We start from the raw sequence: 23,681 nt of genomic DNA, 5'->3' as shown, positions 1-23,681 counted from the left end.
CATTGTTTTGTCTTGGTATAAAAGATGGGCTACAGCAAATATTCTGCTCAATATCACAGATTTGCTTGTCAGTTGTTTGACTTTAACCAGTTGGCCATGTCCCTTAGTGGCTGAAGATTAGTGCATCTCTGATCATGAGCAGAAGTAGTGGGGGAGCACCATAGCCATGTGTTGAAAGGAATTCTTAGAGGTTTGGATAATTCACCTTTGGAAACATGGATGGTTTGTTCAACATCCTTAAACAATCCTTATTCAGGGACCTTTTAAGTTGGATGGGCTACTAGACCAGAAGAAAATTCTAACTGGGCCCCACCTGCAAGGTCATGTGCTGTTTATCTTGATATGAGATCACCATGTCGTGCACATATGGTTGTGATGCATGTGCCTAGTGTACCCTTATCAAATGGGTAGTCATTATGGGTTTACTGGGCTTTGTATATTTACCCCAGTGTCATTTTGATGGAATGCACTGCTCTCTCACTGAATAATAATAATGATGATGATGATGGACTTTCTTGTTGAAGATGATGTATGAGTGTTTGTCAAATGGCTTGCACAAATGATTTGTTTATAGTGATCAAATGTCTATGGTGCACATTCGCTCACTCTCTCCATAAAATCAATGTTGTCTGAATAGGTGCATAGTGTACCATGTATCAGGTGTTGAAATGACCGCAGAGCAACATGAGATGAAGTGTTTTGCTCAAGACTACAATGTACTACCTGGTGTAGGGTTTGAAATCATGATCGCCAGATCATGAATGTGACACCCTAACTGCTAAGCCATGTGCCATCACTATAATAATAGTAATAATAATAATCCTTTCTACTATAGGCACAAGGCCTGGAATTTGTGAGGAGGATGATAGTCGATCACATCGACCCCAGTACATGACTGAAAGGATGAAAGGCAAAGTTAACCCTGTTGGAATTTGAATGTAAAGATGGATGAAATGCCATTAAACACTTCACCCAGCATGCTAATGATTCTCTCAGCTCATTGCCTTTATATATAATAATGATAATAATAATTATAACAATAGTAATAATTTCTAATATTGGTACAAAACCTCATATTCAAGGAAGGAGCACAGATGATTATATTGACTCCATTAATTGACTCGCACTTAAATTTATTAATACCGTAAAGATGAATGGCATGTGGTAATAATGTGTTAACATAACATTTTAATGATGTGTTATTAAAACATTTTCCTTATGTGTTTCTGTAATAATTTTGATTGACTCCATGGTGTTTTGTTTTTCATTATAGCCCTTTCCTCGTCGAGATTTCACAAAAGAAGATGCTACAAAAAGCCTATTGGAACTCGGTCTTTGTCCATCAGTAGCGCTTGTGTTGAAGAAAACAGATGGCTCTCAGCAAGCATTTGGTAAGCAATCTCAGAAAAACCTTCCACCTTCCACTGATTACCTTTGTAATGCTACTGTTGAATAATTTATTGAGTGAATAAATGTTAAAGTTACATCATCTTTCTGGTTCAAAATTTATTTATAGATAAGTTAGTAAGTTCTTCTCTATTCTTAAGTGTGTACTGATGTTTCATACTGATTAATTCACAAGTTTTTCGCATGCCACAGTTGTGAAATATGTTACTTGGTATGGATAATAATGATGGTGATAAATATAATGATTATTATTATGATGAGTAGTATGGAATATGTATGATGGGGTGCTGAAAAGTTCCTGGCTTTGGGTAAATGAAAATACAGGAGGATCAGTTAATTATGATTTTATTGAACATATTTCCCTCTCAGATTCCCTCACTTATTGCAGCAGTCCTTCAGGTTTTCTAAGCCCCGTAAAAGAACTTGGCATGTTGAGCCTCCAGTCAAGTCATTTGCAATACCCTTAAAGCCAGGAACTTTTCAGCACCCCCTTGTAAAAAGCAGAAAGTAAACAGGTGTATGTATGTATGTATGTACGTACGTATGTATGTATGTATGTATACATACGTACATATGTACATACATACATATGTACATACGTACGTACGTATGTACCTACATACATACATACATACATAGTGTAGGTATGTAGGGTAAAATCCCAGTTGTTTCCTTCAGTTTTCCTAATCTCTATAAAAGAACTCAGAAGGTTGGTTCTTCCAACCAGGCCTTTTGTGAGACCCTTAAAGCCAGGAACTTTTCAGCATCCCCTCATATATTGTACAGCTATTGCTCTGTTTACCAATCTTAGTTCTTGTCTTCTATATATTTCATAGTCTTTTGTCTTTCACTTGTTTCAGTCATTAGACTGGCACTGCCTGGAAGAATTTTCAGTCTAATATATCAATCCCAGTACTTATTTTTCCTAAAGCTTCATGCTTGAACCACTAAGTTACAAGGACATAAACACACCAACACTAGTTATCAAATGGTGGTAGGGGACAAACAGACATTAAGATGCCCATGACTGGCTTCTTTTAGTTTCTGTCTACCAAATAATCCACTCACAGGGCTTTGGTTGGATGGAGGCTATAGTAGAAGACACTTACAGTAGAAGTGCCATACAGCGGGATTGAACCTGGAACCATGTGGTTGGATAGTAAGGTTCTTACCACATAGCTACACCTGTTTACTTTCTGCTTTTTTTTTTTTTAGTAGTAATAAGCCATAAGCTGTGTAATAATGGTTAACGATGGTATATAAGTAGCTATGCTTACATTTCTAATTTGTATGTAATGTAGTGCTCTTATATTATTGTAGAAGTTTTGTGCAGTGAAACAGAAATCATACCAGGATTCCTAGCACTACACACTTGACAATAGCTTTGTCAAGAACAACCCATTTCTTGCGCAAGACACTGTAATTTCCATAGAATAGCTCAGTTTCAAAGAGTATCTCAAATAGAGCAATCTTCACCCATAACACTAATATTCTAAGACAAGACAACTTGTGGAAATTTTGCAACATATACTGTACAAAATTAAGACTCAATGAAATAACAGAACTCGTATAGTACACACTACATGCAACAGAACATGCACTAATATAACAAGAAACATAGGATTGTGAGCTGGCAGAATCATTATCATACCTGGTGAAATGTTTGGCGGCATTACATCTGTTTTTATGTTCTCAGTTCAAATTCTACTGGAGTCGGCTTTGTCTTTCATCCTTTTGGGGTTGATAAAACGTAAGTACCAGTTAAGCACTGGAGTTGATGTCATTGATTTACCCCCACCTCCCCTGAAATTGCTGGCCTTGTGCAAAAATTTGAAACCAGTATAACAAGAAACGAGAAATTAAATTCTATAACTAGACAATCTGGTATAGTACACCAATAGAAGGACTCTACAGTCCTCCAATCCTCACAAAAATAAGAACACAATGCCACACACCTCAGTAACATGAAAAAGTGCACCAGGTGGTACAGTAGAAATTTGCATGAAACTACCAAAGAAAATCTTGTAATAATATATGTGTTAGTATATCCCAGAGTAAGACCACTTTGCTATCCTCTGAGACCTTTCATGATGATGATGATATGCACTTTCATATGATTAAATTGTGATTTTTCCCACTTCTTCTGCTATCTAATCTCAGAGGTTCTGCAAAGGTTGTAGGTGCTGTTATTCACCCTCTGATTAAACCATAAAGTAAAAGTTGTTAAGGAATTAATGAGTTTGTAAATTAAGACAAGACTTTTCAAGTATACACACACTTTCCTGGGTAAGCAATAGAAACTGAATGATATGAAGGTTGTGCTGGTATTCATCTGTCTGTTATCTTTTACTTGTTTCAGTCATTTGACTGCCATGCTGGGCACTGCCTTCCAGAATTTTAGTCAAACTTATTGACCCCAGTACTTATTTTTATTGTAAAGCCCTGTACTGATTCCATTGGTTTCTTTTGCCAAGCCACTAAGCTATGGGGACATAAGCACACCAACGCCAGATGTCAAGCTGTTGTTAGGGACAAACACATACACAAAGACACACCATGCATATATATATATATATATATATATATATATATATATATATATTATATATATATATATATATATATATATATATATATACACACACACACACACACATACATACGTATTTATATTATACAGCAGGCTTCTTTCAGTTTCTGTCTGCCAAATCCACTGAGGTTATAGTAGAAGGCAGTTGCCCAAGGTGCTATGTAGTGGGACTGAACCTGGAACTATGTGGTTGGGAAGCAAGCTTCTTATCACACAGTCACACCTGGAACAAGTATAAACAATAGTTTTGACATATTTAAAATTTTCTGGTATTGTTTACTGCTAAGTTCCAAAATGAAAAAAAAAAAAGAAAAAAAGCAAATCACAATTCTGAAACACATAGTTATATAACCCTTTTGATACTAGTCCTCTCTGATTCTAAGACATAGATTTCCTGTTTTAATGTGGTCTAAATTAAAACCTTTCATCAAATTACTGGGTGGCAGTGGTAAGCAATAGGGTATATAAATACTCCTGGTCATTTTGGCCCACATGGTTTCTCCAAGGGTGCTCTTCACCAATTGTCTGAGACTGCCAGTATGTTCACTGTGAAAAAATTAGAGTGCTCAGAGTGGACCCCGCCAGCTTGCATACAAAAAACATGGAATGATGGAAAATATGTTTGGTGGAGTGAATGGCTTTCTCATGGGTTCAAATATGCCCCAAGCATATTTGAACTGGCGATAATATTGCTTTCATCAAAATTTCATGTTAATTTTTGGTCCAAATACCAGTTAACTAATGACAAAGTTATTTTGCTAAATTCTCTAGTATGTTCAAACTTAATTGAAATAAAGGCAGTGTATTTCAACAAGAATATGGTAACTGAAGGATTAATGCAAATTGTATAGCTATGAATTTGTAAAAAAAAAAAAAAATCAATATCAATATTTTTCTCTGCACAGGTGTGTTTCCACAAATTCTTATGCATTTGCAATGCATGACCAATATTGAAAAAGTTTCCCCATACCTGATTTAGAAGATAAAGAAATGGGATTGTCTATTTTTGAAATGATGCTGATAAGTTTAGTCTGATTGTTAATAAAGAGTTTTATGATATTTAATGTTACACAGGGCAGAATCAGAGTGATTACTAAGTTGGTAGTGGCCTGGTTCTCTGTGGGTTATAATGATGTGTGTTCTAGCTGATTCAGTCAACAAAACAGCCAGCTCATGAAATTAATGTGCAGGTGGCTGAGCACTCCACAGACGTTTATCCTTTTATCCTTTTCAGCCATACAACTGTGGTCATTTTGGAGCACAACATGTGTACCCTTCATGCAGATCTCAGGGAGGTTCAGCATGCCACAGAATGTGACAAGGCTGGCCCTTTGAATTACAGATACAACTCATTTTTACAAGATGAGTGAACTGGAGCAACTTGAAATAAAGTGACTTGCACAAGGGGCACAACATAGCTCTGGGAATCAAACTTATGACCTTATATTTGATAAAAAATAATTTATTTACCTAAGTTTTAACATCATCTCCTTCAAAATAGTCACCTTGTGCAGTAATAGGCCAGTCCCCGCATTCCTGCCACTTTTAGAATCTGGCCTGGAATCCTCACCACGAAGCCACTCACCTTCACACTTGGAAATAATGTCAGTTATAAGTTAAAAATTTATTCAGTGTAATATGATTTGTTTGCTTTGTTTCAGTTGGTTTGGCAATAGAAGGGTTTATGCTCTTGGTCTTTGCAAATCCCCTAGCCAATGAAAGTGACACAATTAATGTCCCCCTTGAACTGTTGCAAATTAATAACTTCAGAAGTAACACATAGTTGCAACTTCCAGATGAATGACATTCAGAGAAAACAGGACTGGTACAGTGGTTGAGAGTGCCACAGTTTAGCAGCAGTGATAGCAGAGGAGGAGGAGGACACAATTTGGAGTAAATGAGAGGAATTGAAGGGAATGAGTTAGAAGTCATGAGGGACAGGAATGTTTGTGTTACTGAGACAATAAGTCATTACAATTTTTTTCACTTTCTAACCATTGTTACTTGTCTGATATCATTTCAGTGATATAGGACAAATATATCAATTCAATACTCTATATTCTTTACTGGAAGTGGTCTAAATACTGTTCTTATTTCATACAAAATGATTTAAAAAATTATATTTTATTTCCTGTATCTGTTCTTAATAACCTAATTTAAAACATTAAATATATTCTCTTTGTAAAAACAATCTTTTTATCAAAGTTTCATTTTCTCGTTAGCGTGATAATTTTCTTAAGATCATACAAACAAATAAATATTTAAAATAATTTTTAAAATGCAGATATGAAGTGAAGTTTTTTTTTTATTCCTATACAACGAAAACTATGAATGAAGATCATCTACAGATAACAGTTACAAAAATTTAGTATGCAGAAACATGTGGAGATTTATAAGTTCCTTATTGGCATTCCCCCATTTGACTAACATTGAAATATTTTCCTGTATTACTGACATTATCATGTCAGTTAAGTCTATGACTTTTCAAGAATAGTCTCCCTTCCATCATGGTTCTCTGAAGGAAAATAATGTTGCTTTCTTACATGAAGCTAATTTGCGCAACAGGAGTTGTTGCTGGTGGTGTGAGAGAGGGATGCCCCCATCCCCCGTGTATTGTTGTTGTTTTAATTTAAGGTGGTGAGCTAGCAGAATCATTAGCATACCAGGCAAAATGCTTGGCAGTATTTCAGCCATCTTTATGTTGAAGTAAAGAAAGAAGTAACAACTGTTAGTGATTCTCAGAAATGTAGAAATTCTAGAAATTAAGAACTAATTTATCAGCAGTTAATTTACATGCTTAGGGTGTGAAAAGTTTGATCTTTGTTCACAGACAAGATGCAGTTATAGATGTTTTGGTCTATTACATCTAATCAATATTGCATAGAATAATAAGGTGACAAGCTAGCAGAATCTTTAGTTTGCTGGGCAAAACGCTTAGTGCCATTTCATTTGTCTTTATGTTCTGAGTTCAAATTCCATTGAGGTCAACTTTGCCTTTCATCTTTTTGGGGTTGATAAAATAAGTACCACTTGAGCAGTGGGGTTGATGTAATTGACTTATCTCCTCCTCCGAAATTGCTAGCCTTGTGCCCAAATTCGAAAATTATTATTATTATTATTATTAGCTGGTAGAATCATTAGCTCAATGGACAAAATGCTTAGTGGCATTTCATTCCTCTTTATATTTTGAGTTATTAAGTTGAAGGGTAAGGGGAGGACAAAAGCAGTAGTGATAGAGATAATATGCACTCAGAGAGCTACTATCTCTGTTAGTAAGGAAGGGCTTCTCCCTCAGAGTGAAACGCATTTTGTATGATGCCTGTGTATGAACAGCTATGATACATGGCATTGAGACATAGGCTGTGACTACTGAGGATATATGAAGACTTGAAAGAAATGAAACCAGTATGCTTCATTGGATGGGTAATGTCAGTGTGCATGTACAACAGAGTGGAAGTGATTTGAAAAATAATCTGGGTATAAGTACTGGATAAGAGGGAGTTTAGTGTATTTAGTTCTGCTCGTTTATGTCTCAGTTTCAAATTTTGTAGTGACTGACTTTATTATTCATCATGTTATATAATAATCCCATATCCGTTTGTTACCTTTTAGTATTATTGTTTCATATTATCCATTACATGCTATGTATTAATCCCATATAGAATACCTGTTATGTACTGGTTTCAGCTTTGTTGATTATTCCTTATCCCAAAATTTAGAGTGTAAAGTTACAAGGTGAAAGACTGTGTGTTGTATATAACCCCCCCCCCCCAAAAAAAAACCCAAAAGATATAAAGAAAGAAGTAACAATTGTTAGTGATTCTCAGAAATGTAGGGAAATAATTTCAAGAAATTAGGAATGGTATGGTATATCTTCTGGCCTATAAGCGTGCTGCCTCCTCTCTATTACTACTATAATGGCCTCTCCTCTTTGGAGCTGGCTGGATTCATTCCACCTCCACTCAAACATTTGCATCACACTTTCCTCTTATCCTCTCAGCATCCTTGTTGTGTTTATTACCCTAGGCTTCACACTAATGACTACACCCAGTCTTCTTTCTTGGAACCTTGACTCTTTGAATACCCTCCTTTCTCATATATCTCATAGAAAGGTTCAAGAAGAACAGTGATGACATCAATCTCACCATTCTAGGAGGACTGGCAAAGATCATGTGTATCTAAATTTCCTCCAGACCTGGCAAAATAAACTCTCTCTCTCTCATATGCACACACACACACAGTGAACTGATGCACAGTATCTGTCTACCGAATTCCACTCACAGTGTATTGTTCAACCTAAAGCAAAGGTTGAAGACACTTACCCAGTATCATATACAAGGATTAGAATTCCATGGGGAACACAACTTCTTTACTGCACAGCCATACATGTATCTATACTCTTTTACTTGTTTCAGTCATTTGACTGTGGCCATGCTGGACTTATTCTTTGTAAGCCTAGTACTTATTCTATCGGTCTCTTTTGCCGAACTGCTAAATTACAGGGCCGTAAACACACCAGCATTGGTTGTCAAGTGATGTTGGGGGGACAAACACACACACACACACACACACACACACATACATATGCATATATACAATGGGCTTCTTTCAGTTTCTGTCTACCAACTCCACTCACAAGGCTTTGGTTGGATCAAGGCTACAGTAGAAGACACTTGCCCAAGGTGCCATGCAGTGGGACTGAAACCGGAACCATGTGGCTGGTAAGCAAGTTACATACCACACAGCCACTCAGGACAATGATGATGATGATGAAAATTAAAAATGTGGGAACTGATCTGAATTAGGTTACATTTAGTTGAAGCAATACTTTTCCATTCCTATTCTTAAGTAGAAGATCACTGATATTCTAACTGTTTTGAGATGCCACATTTTTTTATACCAGTGAGCAAATCTTTATATTTTCTAAGCTTGTCAAATTCTTTTGCCACAGTATTATGATCACAAGGAATATTTGTGTCAATCAGTAAACAAGTTTTTATGGTTTTGGGCTTTCACAACCATATCTGGTTTATTAACTTTGGTCTGTATATAATGGAAAGTCCCAAAGAATTGTCACATTTTCTCACTCAGTTACCATTTCAGGGAGTGATTATACCATTTGTTGGCAGTTTTGATTTTATAATGCTGACATATTAACCATTGCAGATATTGGTCAACTCTGTTATGTCTTGATTTTTCTCCACTGGTGCTAAAACTTTCCATTCAGAGATTTGGTGGCCAGTGTCACAAAATGCATGTTACAACATTATATTTTCTCTCATTCACCTTCTGTCATCAACATCGTAAGCATCATGCTTATAACCAAATAAATGACGTTGATAGTAATAAGTGGAATTAGGGGAATTATTTCTTTTAGTATGGAGAAAGTCTAAGTAGATTGCATTAATATGCGTGGAAAACAAGTCTAGCTGTTGTTTAATAAAATAAGTTTGTTGCGCCAAACTAATATGTACACACTTCAGAAAAGGAAAAATCTGTATAAATTCTTTTATTTGTTTCAGTCATTTGACTGCAGCCATGCTGGAGCACCACCTTTAGTCGAACAAATCGATCATAGGACTTATTCTTTGTAAGCCTAGTACTTATTCTATCGGTCCCTTTTGCTGAACCACTAAGTTACGGGGACGTAAACACACACACACACACGCACACACATATACGACGGGCTTCTTTCAGTTTCCGTTTACCAAATCCACTCACAAAGCTTTGGTCGGCCTGAGCTATAGAAGATACTTGCACAAGGAACTGAACTTGGAACCGTGTGGTTGGTAAGCAAGCTATTTACCATACAGCCACTCCTAACTCGTATACGTACCTCTGTAAATATAGATACCTCTTTCAATGTTTTTTTCCAATTGCCATAAAACTGAACAAATTTCAATAACACTGAATATTCGTTTCCGACGTCATCTTTTTCAAGGGCAGCAACTCTGCTACTTTTGGCAAACAAGATTAGCCTCCCTTACATTCGTATTTTCTTCTAAGAATTGCTTGGCTTACTCGTAATATCAGAAGTCATCTTTCCTCACTAGACTCAAATTTATTTTCTTTTACAAATTTTATTATCAGTTGATCCATTCGGTGTATTCAGCCTCTATAGTTTTTTCTACGTTTTTCTTTATTAGAATGATTAAAAAGAACGAAAATGGTTTTCAATTAGTAGCAGCAACTTTTGTCTTTTCACAAAGAGAATATTCATATAGTAATAGGATACTGAAAAAGTTTGAGACTGGTAGTCATCCGTTTTGTTATGAGGGTTTTAAGATTTTTAAATTACTGCAGTTAATTGTTTTACTAATTTATTTATTTTCTTTCAACTTGTCATATATTAATTACTCTGAAAGACTGGAAGGGTTTTAGACTGGTAGAATTTGTGATCGTCTTGGAGTATTTAGTTACTTACTTTTATTATTTTATTGCAAAGGTTGACTTTCATTTTCATTAATATATGAAGAAAGACCGAAAGCTTATATTGTTATGCTTGAGGATGGTGAAATTTTACCGATTAAACACACACACACACTATTTAGTCTCAGCTTTATTACTATTATTTTAGTTTCTCTGTCCAAAAAAAAAAAAGAAAAGAAACTAAGCAATAAATAATAATAATAATGATAATAGTAATAATTATAATAAATCTGAAGTAAAGACCAAATATATAGTGCATGTATTTAATTGACAAAGTGTGACCATCCTCAGGTGTATCAATATCTGCTTCAACACATGATTTTACATCAAGAATCTTGCAAAGCAAATAGTTAAATGCAAGAAACCTACATGTATATAAAATAATAATGAAAATTATAAAAAGAAAGACATTAGAATAAGCTTGATATTTTTCATCAATGTGGTCAAAATATAAACACTAGTTAAGTACTAGTGTTAATATTATTAAGTGTGTCTTGTTTCATCCAAAATATGAATTCTTGTACTGCAGTTAGGAATCCTTATTTTAATCGGTGCTACTGCACAGATCAAGAACCACTGAGTTGAATTTTTCTTTCAGCAATTATCAACATTTTAACACAAGAGATACTAATATCTGTAGGCAGGCATGTTGTTTTAAAAGTATTTTAATGTAAGATGTATCTGGAAAGTTAATCTACTTTAACGCTTCAGCATTCAGATTACTCTATCAAGTGTAATGCTTATTTATTCACACTGTTTTGAATTAATCATACAGTGTCTTATAGCTTTGAGATTTCAGTGACATGAATTTTATTTTTAGTAAGACCTGAAAGGATAGGTGTGAGAGGCCGGGTCTGGCCAGTTTGAACATACAACAGGCAGAATATTTGGGCCAGATATGGCTGGTTTAAATGCTAAAGGGGTAAAACATTTTCAACATTTTACCTCAGATTTCCCAAACTGAAGTAGTTTTTAGATGATTCTTCTAAAAATGTAAACATGCACATGACTTGTTGAAACATTACTTTTTGTTGGGGATGGCAATTGGCTGTGAAACTTGCTAGGGTATCTCTTTTTGTAACTATCAGACCTCAGTCTACTACTGACATATCATTCAGTCAAGAACAGTGTATGGTTTGTGGCAGTATTCCATTTCGTTACTTTTACCAAACTGCCAAACTATATACTCCCCACATCTTTCTCAAGTAAAAACTATTTGTCCTTCTCTTGTAAAATCAACTGTGGTACTTGTTTTCACTGAAGAAGTACCAGTAGAGTCCTGGAGTCAGTGTAATCAACTAATCCACCTTTCCCAAAACTGCTGGCCTTATGCCAAAATTTGAAACCAATATTACTATTAATTGTAAGGTGGTGAGCTGGTAGAGTCATCACTGCTTTGGACAAAATGCTTAGTGATATTTCTGTTGACTACATTTCAAGTTCAAATTCACCTGGGGAATATTTTAGATCAGATATAATTAATACTTACTGATCTTAGATTTTCACTATTAGATGTGTAATGTCAGTGTGTATGAATGTATGAGAGGAGAAATGAACTGGTATGAAAAAAAATTGGGTGGTATAGGAGTCAGCTGTCGTGTGCAAGAGATGAGACTACTTTTATATGCACATGCTTATGAAGAATTATATTTGGGTGAAGACGGCTCAAAGGAGCCAAGTAGAAGAAAGCAGTTAAAGAAGACCAAAGAAAACATGTAAAGAAATGGTGAAGGCTGAGCTGAAGATGTTGAGTCACATGAATGAAATGAAAAAGGACCACAATTAGTGGAGAGATGCTTGGTAGCAAAGACTCAGCCAGCCCATGCCAGCAAAGAAAATCTGATATGCAACAAAGAGGAAGATAATAACACTGGCCTTAAACTTTGTTTTTAATTTTATTGTAAAAATATGTTTTGAATTTTTTAGCCTCTGCTCATTGTTGGGCATAAGTTACCTGTAATCTCGTGGATGGGAGTATTTGGGTGGTGCATTGTGTTCTTAAGCAAAATACTTCATTTCACATTGCTCTGCAATCATTTTGACAACTGATGTGTGGTACACAGTGCACTTGTTCAGGTAACACCGAAATGAAGGAGAGAGTGAGCTAATGTGTGGCATGAACATTTGATCTCTATAAACAAATAATATGTGCAGGTCATTTGGTAAAGCTTAACACTCACACATCGTCTTTGTTGGGAGAGTCCATCATATATATATATATATATATATATATAAAAAGGAAATGAAGAAAATGCTGACAAAATAATTTAAGTAAGGGAGAGTGTATTTAATTAGGTGAAAGTTCTTTTTACCGGTTGCGCATTTGTTATGCTTATCAAAAGATATTTTGAGTGAGATAGAGTTCCTTTCTGATTGATTTTTTTTCTCAGATAAGAGAAAAAAATCAATCAGAAAGGAACTCTATCTCACTCAAAATATCTTTTGATAAGCATAACAAATGCGCAACCGGTAAAAAGAACTTTCACCTAATTAAATACACTCTCCCTTACTTAAATTATTTTGTCAGCATTTTCTTCATTTCCTTTTTTTATATATCACAACTCGTGTTCCACATCTCCTTTTTTAAATATATATATATATATATATATATATTTATATACATATTGAAACATATTAAAAATTTACAGATACATAAAAATATAATAATATAATAGACATATATCAGTAGAAAAACTATACTGATGTATAAAAATATGTTAGCATCTTGGAAGACATATACTGAAGACATTGTCCTTCTTACAGATTAAGAGCATTGTTAAAAAGATATAAAAAATATATTTTAAAAAATATTAAACAGTAAAAGTGTAAATCCTCGCAGAAAGGTGACTAAAAAAATGTTGAAGCATCCAGATGGAAGGTAAAGTTTCCAGTGATTAGATGGTCGTACGCCGATTTCAAGAATTAAGTGATGATACTTCGACAGCTGTTTCAAGGGTACAGTAATCCATAGAAATAAAGGATATTCCTATCCAAATTTTAGACACTGACTCCTTCTAATCATTGGGAACTTTACCTTCCATCTTGATGCTTAAACATTTCTTCATTTACCTTTCTGTGTTGATTTTCACTTTTACTTTTTAATAATTTTTAAATGCTAATATATTTTTATACATCAGTATAGTTTTTCTACTCATGTATGTTTGTTATATTTTTATATATTTATGTATCTGTACATTATTAATATTATTTTAATATTTTAATGAGTGATACATTAAATATGTTTTAATAATTTGCATGCACCGGTTTTATGACTGAGTATTATCGTCATCATCATTGTTTAATTACTGCTTTCCATGGTAAACCATGATGATAATGATACTCTGCTGTATTATTATTCTAATATGTTGAACCTACCTGAATTCTCCTTTTAAATATAATATATATCTAACATCTTATGTTGTCTTCCTGAGCACTTCACAGCGCTGTCTATATAACAAGCAAAAATATAGCTCTCTCTCTCTATATATATATATATTTCTTTATTGCCTACAAGGGGCTAAACATAGAGGGGACAAACAAGGACAGACAAAGGGATTAAGTTGATTACATCGACCCTAGTATGCAGCTGGTACTTATTTAATCGACCCGAAAAGGATGAAAGGCAAAGTCGACCTCGGTAGAATTTGTACTCAGAACGTAAAGAGAGACAAAATACTGCTAAGCATTTTGCCTGATGTGCTGACGTTTCTGCCAGCTCACCTTATATATATATATATAATGCCACCCTCATCTCTGCTTCTTACTTTTTGTTACCTATTTAATTAAAGACATGCCAGTGTAATCCACGAGTCTCCCATTGTTATTATGTCCATTTTCTTCTCATATATATATATATATATATTTGAGTAGTTGAATGAATTATCTTGTTATGGATAATTCGGTTAACCGATACCTGGGTAGCAAATTCACATCAGAGAAGACACGTTTGAAGTTACGTGCTTTCGTGTGGAAATTTGTATGTTTTTTTTTAAATATAAATATATGAAAGAATGGAGTTGAACGACGAATTAACAAAATTCCTTTATTTTCGACATATGTTTCGAAGGCTGCATATTCCTAATTGCGAAGGAATAAGGAGTATATTATGCCGCTTTCGCATCAGGAAAAGCAAGGAACTTACGTCAACATCAAGATGCACAAAAAACTTTTAGATGACTGCTCACACGGAGCCCATAGCGATAATGAGTGTCTCTTTAAAAAATTCCTTTATAAGGAGTGACGTCAAAATGGTTGGATGTAGAAGATTCTAGAAGGTTCTAAAGGTTCAAGGGTTCAAACGAAGTAGGAGAAGAGAGGCATATATATATATATATATATATATATATATATATATATATTTGAGTAGTTGAATGAATTATCTTGTTATGGATAATTCGGTTAACCGATACCTGGGTAGCAAATTCACATCAGAGAAGACACGTTTGAAGTTACGTGCTTTCGTGTGGAAATTTGTATGTTTTTTTTAAATATAAATATATGAAAGAATGGAGTTGAACGACGAATTAACAAAATTCCTTTATTTTCGACATATGTTTCGAAGGCTGCATATTCCTAATTGCGAAGGAATAAGGAGTATATTATGCCGCTTTCGCATCAGGAAAAGCAAGGAACTTACGTCAACATCAAGATGCACAAAAAACTTTTAGATGACTGCTCACACGGAGCCCATAGCGATAATGAGTGTCTCTTTAAAAAATTCCTTTATAAGGAGTGACGTCAAAATGGTTGGATGTAGAAGATTCTAGAAGGTTCTAAAGGTTCAAGGGTTCAAACGAAGTAGGAGAAGAGAGGCATATATATATATATATATATATATATATATATTACCTTCCCCTGCCTGGAACCCCTTCACTTCATAGCGAAGACATGACACGATGTAGGTAAAGAAATTTGAGAAGAAAATACGAAACCAGTTATTTCTCCAAAAACTGTTATTATACACAAAAATTTTATAACATTTTTCTAACATAACGACTTAAATATATTCTTTAACCTTGTAACACAAGCCTTCTGTAGTTTTTGCACTCTTTTTTATTTTTTATACATCCAACCACGTGCTTTCACACACCAAATCTCTCACACACCAAATCTCTCACCTACACACACATAGTATATGTATATAGGGATAAATTATCCAGGAAGGTACTCTAAGAGCTCTCAGGTATATTCCAGATTCTGGCTAAACACATCAAGTAGTAAGAAGCATCAAGGATTGCTTAGGGTGATCAACTCCACTGTAATTCTTCTAATGTTCACTTCACTGGATTATGAATATTTTCAGGTGTATAAATCTAATACAATTACAAAGAATATGGAGACTGGCACATCTTCAAATTTTTCTTCACACACAAACACACATACCTGCATATACACATGCTCCCCCCCACCACACATCTATGTAACCTCTCTGTAGTTGTTTGAGGTGCTAGAAATTTTACTCAAATCACCCTTTTTTCGCACTCTACCATCTTAAAAAAGGGGAAGTGACACATTGGTTGATATAACCCTAGAATACACTATTTCTTTAAGATTGAGGATTATCTAGAATAGGTCAGTCAAATAAGAGCTTGCCTGGGGCTAAATGATTGGTTTCTTGGGAAAATGAATAATCCTTTGTTATCTCACCTGAAAGGTTCAGCATCCTGAGGTCATTCTTCAGTACTTCATGCAATGTCTTCCTAGATCTCTTACTTCCATGTGTTCCATCTTCTTTATTTCATTATTTCATTTAATTGGCTATAAAAGCCGTACATAGAGGTAGTAGCTGCGGGCTGGATTCAGACACATTGATGATGGAATGAAACAAATGGTTGGTGGGAGAAGCAAACAATGCCCACCGATTGTTGCATTCTCGAAAACATTGTTCTCTTTTTTTTAACAATAAAACAAAACGAGGTATTGATCCTCTTGCCTCAGTTCAAAAATGGATGAAATCGTCCTTACAAATTGAGGCGCTGAGCCTCTTACCAAAAATTATAAATAATACAAATTCAAATTGAGGCACTAAGGCCACTTATTTTTCCTCCCTGACCAGGCTGTATGTCTCGTGCAGGCAATCCTGCAGTTCCAGGTTGGGGCTTCAGAAGGAAAACCTATATTGGTCCTTGGGGAACGAGTCCATTACCCTGAACATTTTCTGCCCCGCAGTTATCTGTGGAGGCCAATCTGTGTCTTCAGTCCAGGACATGACCCCCTCCCACCGGCCCTCTAGCTTCATCAGAAAGCTCTTTACCACCCCTCCCTCATGAAAGAAGATCACAAAATCATCCTTCATCACACTGGGAAGGGCCACAGTTTCCTCTGTCGGTGGCTCAATTCCAACCGGCAAGGTTCAGGATATGCCGGCAGTGTACTACTAACCACCGGCAATGTCCCATTCTTCGTTTTTTTTCTTTTTTTTCCTCCCTTGTGCTACAGAGGCATGTAGTTCCTACACTTTATCTGGAGTATCTTCTGCAGCTTTAGGGTCCTTCGATGGGCAACCATTGTTGCCCACCTTCTTCCTTATTTTTCCTTTTTACGAGGAGGTCTCCACCTCCTCAACTGCTTCCATTTTTTCCCTCAAAAGGAGGAGGAGGCGCTACTTTAATTAACTGTACCAGGACCCTACTTTAGTCCTGGGGACAGTTCTTCTTAATATGGCCCGATTCCAGGCACAGGTAGCACTTGGGTGGGGGGTGGGGGTCATTCCTCAACACTGGGTACCTGCAACCGGCCAATTTCAGAATATCTGGAAATACCAGATCTTTAGCGGCTGATTAGGTCCATAGGGTCAAAACTGCTTTTGACCCCACCCAATCAGCCACTGGCAACAATTTCACATTTAAAAGCTTGGGCCCACTGCCACCCAGACCCTGGCAGATAGAATCCTGTATCCATTCCAGTTCAATGCCTGGTGGCTGCCCACAGACCCAGGCTCTTGTTAATTTCTTCCCACATATTGTGGGAAGAAACAGAATCTTTTGCCCTTCTAAGGGTTGGCTTGCAAATTTGCGAGCCACCTCAAGGGTGTTAAAAAACAACCACACCATTGCATACCTAACACCCCTGGAAATAAACTTAATTGTTGGCAGATATTCTGCCAACTCTTTTTCAATTTTTGTCTTAGGAAAGACTGCGATGGTGTCAAGTGACTTAGACTATGTCCTCAACACCACCGTTCTTTCTTCCAAGTCTTTCAATCATTGCCTGGGTGGGATGATTTCCCACCCCAATGCAGTGTTTATTTTCTTTGCCATGCTTTGAAAAAGTTCAGAAAACAATCAACAAAAGTCCAAACAAAGCTACAAGACAGCCTGAAGGAAGACAAAGAAGAGCAGAAAGACAAAGAAGAGTAAAAGAAAGAAGGAAGACAGTTCAAAACATGGCAACACACATTTCTAGCCACCTGGTAATCCTGGACAAAAGGCACTCCAAAAAGGTACTCCAAAATGCACAGGGACACAACAGCAGGAACACAACTTCAAAAAAATCTGCCACAAATTGGTAGAAATTTTCCAAAAGGTTTCACAATTTTTGGAGGGGGGGATACACCCACAAAACAACACAATTCTCCAATTTCAGTGCAACTAAAGGCAGACAAATGCCTGGGAACTCAGTAAGGATTTCTTATTAGAAAAGAATGGACAACAAACAACAAACCCCCACTGAATCTCAAAAAAACAAATGCCTTACCTTATAGCTGTGCCTTCAGAGTTCTTCAATTCAAGAGTGCTGCAAAGCAATGTCTTGACAACAACAGTGCAGCAGTAAAACTGTTGTTGTCATCTACTTTGAGAGATCGGCACTTCTTTATGGAACTTTTAGCATCCATCTGCATCAATTGACCAAACCAGTGCAGTCTTCTCTCTTGCACACAACTAATTCCTCTTATGCTTAACTTCTTTCTCAAAACACTGGCACTCTGTCAAACATGTACACTTATGTTACTCATCTCATCCTTTCTACTATAGGCACAATAGGAAAAAAAACCCAAGGAAATAGAATTGTTTCTTTATTTCTGTAAGTTATGTTGCCTCAATAAATTTGACTGTTTTTAAAAAATAGTTTCAAACATGATATTCTTCTCAACAAAAGACAGATTGATATATACAACTGCTTACTGAAGTTAAGGGTGATGAAATTTTGAGTGGTTATATCTGATTTCTGTTGTAAAAGGGTTAAAGGCATGGTTGTATAGTATGCAGTAAGCGGTTTGCTTCCCAGCCACATGGTCCTGGGTTCAATCCCACTGTATGGTGAGTGGATTTGGTAGATGAAAAGGAAAAGAAGTTTGTTGTATATATGTGTGCTGTGTATATCTGTTTGTCCCCAGCCATTTTTTGACGACCAGTGTTGGTCTGTTTATGCCCCTGTAACTTAGTGGTTCAGCAAAAGTGACTAATAGAATAAGTGTCAGAATTAAAAAAAAAAATTAGTACTGGTCTCAATTTGTTTGACTAAAACTTTTCAAGAGCTATATGTTAGCTATCATACTTAGCATTATGATTATTATCATGTTTACTACTTTGTTTACTGTCACAGGCTGTCAGGTACATAGTGTTTACTGCCATATTTGGCACTGTGTTTAGTCCTCTTCACTGTCATGTTCACTACTGTGTTTACTTTCATATTTAGTGCTGTATATTTACTGCCATGTTTACCATTGTTTATTGTCATGTTTAGTACTGTGTGTCTACTGTCATATTTTGTGCTTTATTTATTGCTATGTTTAGTTGGATGTGTTTTCTGTGATGTTAGCATTGTATGTTTACTGTCATGTTTTACTGCTGTGAGTTTACTGCTTTCCATTTCATGCTGTGTTTACTGTCATATTAGTCCTGTGGCTTTACTATCTTGTTTACTACTGTGAGTTTATTGCTGTACAGTGTTGTATATTTACTTCTATAAGTGTACATCTATCATTTTTGGTGCTGTATATTTCCTTTTGTATATTCACTGGTCTCTCAACTCCTGATGATGTAGGGATACTATTGGGGTGATATATGACATTTTGAGCATCTTAAACCTGATTGAGCCTGTTCCTCTCCAGGTCTGAACAATGTAAATTTCTTTCAGCGTAAAAGACAGGAAGTGAAAAAGATGAAGAATTGACTCCAGTCATGCCCTGGCATTTTATTTACCAATCCCAAAGGATGAAAGGCAAAATAGCTCTCAATGGGATTTGAACTCAGAATGCAGATCATTTGAGTGAACACTGCAAAGCAGTCTATCCTATGCACTAATGTCTCTACCAACTCACTGATTACCATACATTTACTACCATATGTTCACTACTGTATGTTTACTGTTATATGTTCACAAATTCATGTTTATTGATGATCTAATCTCTGCTGTCTGTTAATGGACACAGTTTTTACTGTCTTATGTTTCTGTTTACCATGTTCACTACTGTTTAGTTATTTCTTCTTCTGTCTTTTGTCCAGTTTCACAGGGATTTAACTACCAAGTAGCATTCCAGAAAACACAAGTACCGAGATTCCTTGGCTTGAGTGATGATGATGACGATGACGATGACGATGATACAATTCCGTCTCGGTCAGGTTTTCACAGTTGGGGTCAGGGCCGGCGTCTTGGCGAGGAAGCTGACAACGAAGAATCTCATCGGGAAGAACAGGATGGCCAAGAAGTCCAAAGTAAGTTTTGATGGTCTCTTAATGATTCTGTCTATTCACCTCATCTATACACTGCACACTGCTAGATTGAGTCATGATGTTTACAACCTTCATGTTTACATCAAAATTTGTATTATATTACATTAGTTCTCTGAATTACATTCTCTGGTTTCATTCATATGAGGATGTTTTTTCTTTCATGTCTGGTATTCTTGTAATGTATTGTTACTGTTAGCTTGTGGTTAAGTGCAATATGTGTGTTTTACTTTATGATTTTCTTTCTTCTGATGTAAACATCCAAGTTCTGATGTAAACATGTGAAATAGAATGAAAAATCTCAACTGTCCAAATAATAGATTTCAATGTGATCGTTACTAGCGTCGCCTTACTGGCACTTGTGCCAGTGGCACATGAAAAACATTCGAGCGAGGTCGTTGCCAGTGCCACTGGCCTGGCTCCTGTGCAGGTGGCACATAAAAAACACCACTTGAGCATGGCCGTTGCCAGAACCGCCTGACTGGCCCTCATGCCAATGGCATGTAAAAGCAACTACTACACTCTTGGAGTGGTTGGCATTAGGAAGGGCATCCAGCTGTAGAAACTCTGCCAGATCAGATTGGAACCTGGTGCAGCCATCTGGTCCACCAGTTCTCAGTCAGATCGTCCAACCCATGCTAGTATGGAAAGCGGACGTTAAACGATGATGATGGATGTGATTCACAATCACTCTGCCTTTTGCTACATTTGCACCATACAACATTGGTCCCATCCAAGTCCTGCTAAAACTCATACTAATGACCATATCTTTCTCTATAATTTCCCATGCCACACATAAAATGCACTTGTGCTGGTGCTTTGTAAAAGCCCCCAACACACTATGTAAACTGGTTGGCATTATGAAGGGCATCCAGCCATAGAAACAATGCCAAAACAGACAATTTGAGCCTGGACAGCTCTCTGGTTGGTCAGATCCTGTCAAACTATCCAATCCATGCCAGCATGAAAAATGGATTTTAAATGATGATGATGATAACAGACAAGACAGTGCAGATAAGTATTTACTTAAGCCATTTGCTCCCTATGGGGCATAGGACATTGATATCCTTTCTCCAGTGTTCTTGACTGCAGTTCATCTTATCTGCTTCTCTCCAGTTGGGGCCCTGCCTTACCTTGCAGCTTCCCTAAAGATTTTGCTGCATAATGCCATATTTCCTTGTGGGAAAGCCTTCTCCCAGGTCTTACTGGTTTTGAATTATCATTAATACATCTATAGCTTTACTTTTTTTTATAAGTAAGGATTTTATCCCTTACAAACCCATTTTCCCTTTGGGGAAGAGGTAGTTCATATATTCGTCTGGCATCCATCCTTTGACCTGTCAAGCATAGAGACCCTATCAGGAGCTTGTGCTCTGCTGGTATAGCTCTCAGGGTAATTGTAGTATACTACACAACCCACCATCTTACAACAAGGACTGGATCACATGCTGTATTGTAGACAAATGCTGGTAACTAATGGCATCACTATACTCAGAACACTGGCCTCAATCCATATGGAGTTCACAAAAGTATCATCATCATCATCATCATCGTTTAACATCTGTTTTCCATGCTGACATGGGTTGGATGGCTTGACAGGAACTGATAAGTCCTTGGGTGCATCATGTTTCATAGTCTTTTTTGGCCTGGTTTCTATGTCTAGATGCCCTTTCTAATGTCAATGACTTCACAAAGTGTACTGGGTGCTTTTTAAGTGGCATCAGCACCAGTGCGTTTTACATAGCACTTTGGTTTTAGGATCTCAATTCTGTTGCGGTGGACAAGTCTTCTCAAGTACAGCAATGCCCCACATATCTTGATCCTCTGTCATCACCTTCGTAAGGTTCAGCGTTTTGAGATCAGCCTTCAAAACTTCATCCTTGGGTCTCCCTCTTTCACAACTTCCCTCCACTTTAAGCGATCAGCACTTCTATAACTCTGCCTACAAATTGTCTAGCTCAACCAACATACATATGTGTATGTTTGTATGTGTGCATGTTGTAGAACTGCTATTTGTATCTGTGTATGCAAGAGATGAGGGTAAACACCAATCTCAGATGTACAGTGATACTTCAGGTGGAGACTGTAGTTTTTGGTAGTCTAGGTGGTAGCAGACACGTTGCTTAGGTTTGATAGTATGCAAGGTAGTTGAAGTGTTACCTAGATTTGGTAGTATAAACAATAGTGGGAGTTTTGTTAAGCTATGATAATTTTTGCAGTATGGGTGGTTGTAGAGGTATTGTGTAGGCTTGGCAGGTTTTGTTTTGTACATGTAGATTTCATTAGTATAGGTGGCCATATCAGTTTTATGTAGGTTTAATAATTTATAATAGTATGGGTAACAGTAGAGATGTTGTAGTAATTTTTGTAGCTTCCAGTTGTGTGGTTTGTAGTGGCAGTGTTGTGTAGATTTTGTGAGTTACCTGATGACCTCACAAGTGCTGTTGATACAGAAAATAAAGCACATTGTACACAATGTAAATTGGTTGGCATTAGGAAGGGTATCCAGCCTAGAAACCTTGCCAAAGTTGACATTTGAGCTCCATGTCACCATGTGGCTCACTCGATCCTGTCAAACCACCCAATCCAGTGGAGTCACATGGCCTAGTGGTTAGAGCGGTGGACTCGTGGTTGAGGGATCATGGGTTCGAATCTCAGACTGGGCGATGTGTATGTTTATGAGCAAAACACCTAAGCTCTGGCAGAAGGTAATGGCGAACTTCTGCTGACTCTTTCACCACGAATTTCTCTCACTCTTTCCTCCTGCATCTTGCAGCTCACCTGTGACAGGCCAGCATCTTGTCCAGGTGGGGAACCTATATGCCAAGGAAACTGGGAAACCGGCCCTTATGAGCCAGGCATAGCACGAGAAGGAACAAACAAAAACCGAATCCATGTCAGCATGAAAAATGGGCATTATATAATGATGTTGATGATGAGAACAACAATGACGATGATGATGTTGACTAGGTGGTAGGATCATCTTTGGGTAGATGTGATAATTTGTAATAGTACAAGTAGTAGTACAGATGTAGTAGTTTTTATAGTTTCCAGTAATGTGGTGTGCAGCAGCAGTGATGTATAGGTTTGGTGTTAGTGGCAGCACAATGTAAGGTTAAATGTGTTATGTATGATAACTATACTTGTCAGTGCAGTGATTGAATCTTGTTTTCTGGTTTCAATTAGTAATAATATCTCTGTAGGTTAACTGATGATCTAGCAAACATAAATCATTTTGGATTATGTAAAGAAATCAGATAAAAAGTAGTCTTTGTTTGCAATTGAGCCATTACTCAAAAGTCTGTCTTCAGATTGCAAACATTTAAACGTTGTTTATTTTTTTAAGCTATACTAACAAAATATGCTTTTTGATTTCTTTGTTTTATTTTGATTGGCAGGGTGATGGTATGTTTATAAATCGCTTAAATAATATCATGTTATAATATCATTGTTTAATTGTCTTAATATTATCCAGATATGTGTTTATTTGAAATACTCTTTAATAGTTGAGCTCATCTCCAAATCATGGGAATACATACATACATACATACATACATACATACATATATATATATATAATATAT

The 23,681-nt window shown here is 36.4% G+C and overlaps 1 protein-coding gene across 2 annotated transcripts in view; it reads left to right on the top strand.

Moving 5' to 3' along the window:
• Positions 1 to 23,681, top strand: part of LOC115211563 — a 389,040-nt gene that overhangs the window by 254,183 nt on the left and 111,176 nt on the right. For both annotated transcript variants that reach the window (XM_036501657.1, XM_029780127.2), the window contains 2 exons: positions 1,274 to 1,391; positions 19,873 to 20,082. In XM_036501657.1, the coding sequence (XP_036357550.1) occupies positions 1,274 to 1,391; positions 19,873 to 20,082 (328 nt within the window). The remainder of the gene's footprint in view (positions 1 to 1,273; positions 1,392 to 19,872; positions 20,083 to 23,681) is intronic.

Source organism: Octopus sinensis, linkage group LG1, assembly GCF_006345805.1.
Source record: "Octopus sinensis linkage group LG1, ASM634580v1, whole genome shotgun sequence".
Taxonomy (NCBI): Eukaryota; Metazoa; Mollusca; class Cephalopoda; order Octopoda; family Octopodidae; genus Octopus; species Octopus sinensis.
Note: the sequence above shows the minus strand (reverse complement) of the source record. Positions and strands in the feature narration are given on the sequence as shown.